The sequence below is a fragment of the Corylus avellana genome, chromosome ca11 (genome assembly GCF_901000735.1).
Source record: "Corylus avellana chromosome ca11, CavTom2PMs-1.0".
Lineage (NCBI taxonomy): Eukaryota > Viridiplantae > Streptophyta > Magnoliopsida > Fagales > Betulaceae > Corylus > Corylus avellana.
Genome location: NC_081551.1, coordinates 18671343 through 18674498, shown reverse-complemented (window position 1 = coordinate 18674498; position 3156 = coordinate 18671343). Strand labels below are relative to the sequence as shown.

The 3156-nt window shown below is 39.3% G+C and overlaps 1 protein-coding gene across 1 annotated transcript; it reads left to right on the top strand.

Annotated features, from left to right (window-relative positions):
• The first annotated feature begins 149 nt into the window (after positions 1–149).
• LOC132166233 (uncharacterized) lies at positions 150–2562 on the top strand. The gene is made up of 3 exons (XM_059577011.1): positions 150–741; positions 1486–1557; positions 2271–2562. The coding sequence occupies exons 1-3, from the start codon at positions 178–180 to the stop codon at positions 2271–2273; spliced, it is 639 nt and encodes a 212-aa protein (XP_059432994.1). The 5' UTR covers positions 150–177; the 3' UTR covers positions 2274–2562.
• The last annotated feature ends 594 nt before the right edge of the window (positions 2563–3156 follow it).

The following is a 3156-nucleotide window of genomic DNA, read 5'->3' as shown; positions in this document are numbered from 1 at the left end:
TAACAATTACATAAGAAAAAATAAATAAATTATACATTTCTTTCGAGTAATTCAAGTGTTTTTTTTTTTTTGGTCATAAAAAATAACTTTTAAAATTAAAATTTAATTTTAATTATATTTTCTTGTCCTTTCTCTTAAATCTCCTGCTCGTTACGGAATGGAACGGAAGCCGCAAGCATGACTTCAAGGAAGGACTACGTTGTCTACGCCCCTCTCCCTCCGAACCCCAACACCACTGCCCAAAATGTCATCGTCCTCCCCCTCTACCACCCACCACCTTCGAAACGCCGCCGTATCTGCCAGTTTCTCACCTCCTTCACAGCTCTTCTCCTCGTCTCCCTCACCGTCTACTTCCTCTACCCCTCCGACCCGACCGTCCAACTCGTCCGCCTCCGACTCAATAACATCGGAGTCAAATCGTCCCCCCAACTCACCCTCGACCTCTCGTTCTCGCTCACCGTCAAGGTCCGCAACCGGGACCTCTTCTCCTTCGACTACCAGTCCATGGCCGTCTCGGTCGGGTACCGAGGGAGAGAGCTAGGGATCGTGAACTCGGATGGCGGGCGCGTGAGGGCCAGAGGTTTGTCGTACGTGAACGCCACGCTCGATCTCAACGGGTTCGAGGTGATCCACGACGTTTTTTACTTGCTTGAAGATTTGGCCAAGGGTGTGATCCCTTTTGATACTGTTACGGAGGTGAATGGAGCATTAGGGTTCTTCTTCGTCAATATTCCTCTCAAGGTAAATCTTTTGAAATTACACTATATTTTAATGAAAACCATTGGAAATGGAAATGTGTACTGTTTTGTTGGCTTTATTTGTAATTATTGCTACTGAATTTGGTTTGGATTGGATCTATTGGAAAAATAGTGCTTCAATTAAACGGGTCGAATTAGAGTTGATTTATATAATATTATGCTCGTGGGGAACCAAACCCGACATGCGAATACAAATTGTCACCCCTATATTTAGGTGAGCATTGAGGGCTTGGGTAAATGCTAGAAAGACATTAGGATTCAGGGTTTGTTAAAGGTCTAAAAGAAAGATTGAGGTTTGGGGATATGGTTTTTTTAGGACTATTTTTTGTTTAAATTAGGGATATGGTTTTCCACAAGCTAATATGTCGCAACAATATCTGCTCACGCTGCAGGCTCAAATTGGTAAGGCATTCTCATACATAGGTTGAATAATTGATTTAGATATGTGTAGCAAAAAATTTGGTAGATTTAATATCATTATTTGCTTCACTTGTAACATGAACTACTCGCCGGATTAGATAACTATAGAGACAAAACCTCAGCAGCAGATTTTAGAGGATGCATTTGTTCTGGTTCTTTGGGAACATATATATGATTGAGTGAATTTCACTATGCCTAAGTATGTAGTTGCAAAAGTGGTAATTGGCTTAGCATATGGTAGATATACTTTAGTTTTGTCCAGATAATTTCATAACTTTCTGTTACATGTTCTTAACATGTTTATCAGGCAAGATTATCCTGCGAGGTGTATGTAAATACAAACAACCAGACAATTGTTCACCAAGATTGCTACCCGGGGGTGAGCTTTTCTTTACTGTATTGTAGACTCTACCGAATTGCTGCTTCTTTGATACCATCCTTTCCGAAAAGAAAGGGTGGTATTTACATAATATTCTGCCTGTGTTATGCTGTGGTTTCCTGTGCACTATGAGTGGAAACTGAGTAAGCAGAGATGGAATATGAGGGGTGGCCTAACTTGTGCCAATTCTGTCGCTCGAGTTGATGCTGTTGATTCTGTTTTTCTTTTCTTGTTAGTCCCTGTTTTCTCACAAATCAACCACCAAAAAAAAAAAAGAAAAGAAAAGGGGGAACTTCACTTACTCCCCTATACTTTCGCGCTTTTTGCAGACATCCCCCATTGTTCAAAACCTCACTTTGATGTATCCAACTTTCGTTTCCTTTCACTTTGCCCCTTCCGTTAGGATTTTCTGTTAAATCCTAACGGAAAGGGTGGAAAATTACAATAGTGCCCTTATTTTTTATAAAAAAATTTAGGGGTAGAAAGGTCTTTTACACTGCAAAAGCTAACGGTAGGGGGTATTTGAAAGGAAACGAAAGTTTGATACACCAAAGTGAGAGGTTTTGAACAATGGGGGGTGTCTGCAAAAAACGCGAAAGGATAGAGGGGTAAGTGAAGTTTCCAAAAAAAAAAAAACGAGAGAAAAGAAGAAGGTGCTCTGAAGCATCAAAATTTTCTTTGCTAATCCATGAACTGGTTTTTTATTTTTGCAGTGATGTAGTGGATGCCAGTAGAATATAGCAAACCTTTTCAATGACGAGTTGGGAGGAGCTGAACATATTGGAAGGCCTTGGGACCAAAATGAAGTATATAAATTTGACATAAGCCGGTTTAGTCTTATTGGAGTGGTTTATAATGGCATTGGTTTAGGTGTTGAATCTTTGTATTCTAATTTTAGAATGCAGGTATCTTTTGTCGAAATTCTCTTCTTCTTCTTCTTCTTCTTTTTATTTATTTATTTATTTTTTTTTCTGTTCTGTACAAAGGGATGGAATGGATTGTCTTTGTGATATGGCGTGACCTGTTCTGAATCTCTGAAATATGGCATAAATTAAGCCTTTTGTCCCCTTTAATAAGAAGTTAACACATCAACCTGGAACAAGAAATGCATATACACTCAAAACACTGGATCTTTCCTCTAAAATCCTTCATCTACGACACTTTCGTAGAAAAACCTCTCTTCAAATTTTCTCACTCTCTTCGGTTTCTCTCCCTTCCGCTCGTCCTATCCTTTTTTTTTGTTTGTTTTTTGTGCCTTGATTTTTGTTTCTTTTAACGGATTGGGTGAACTCTTTTTTGTCCACAATCTCCGCCCTGTTTTTTTAACAGGCCGAGATTGTCTCCTTCAACCGTATAGATTTTTTCAAGCCCCTGTTTTTAACAATCAAAATCCTGGCAAAACTGAGAGGTCTACTATGCCTCTTGGAAGGTCTGCAATTTTTGTGAGCAGAGACAGCATGTTCTTCCTAATTCTTTCTTCTTCTTGCACACGGGCAAAAGCAAATGCGGATTATTTTATAAATAACTGAATGTTAAGTGGAATTGACCAATTCGGTCAACAGAGAAAAATTTCAATTGGATTGTGCAGGAAAAGAATGT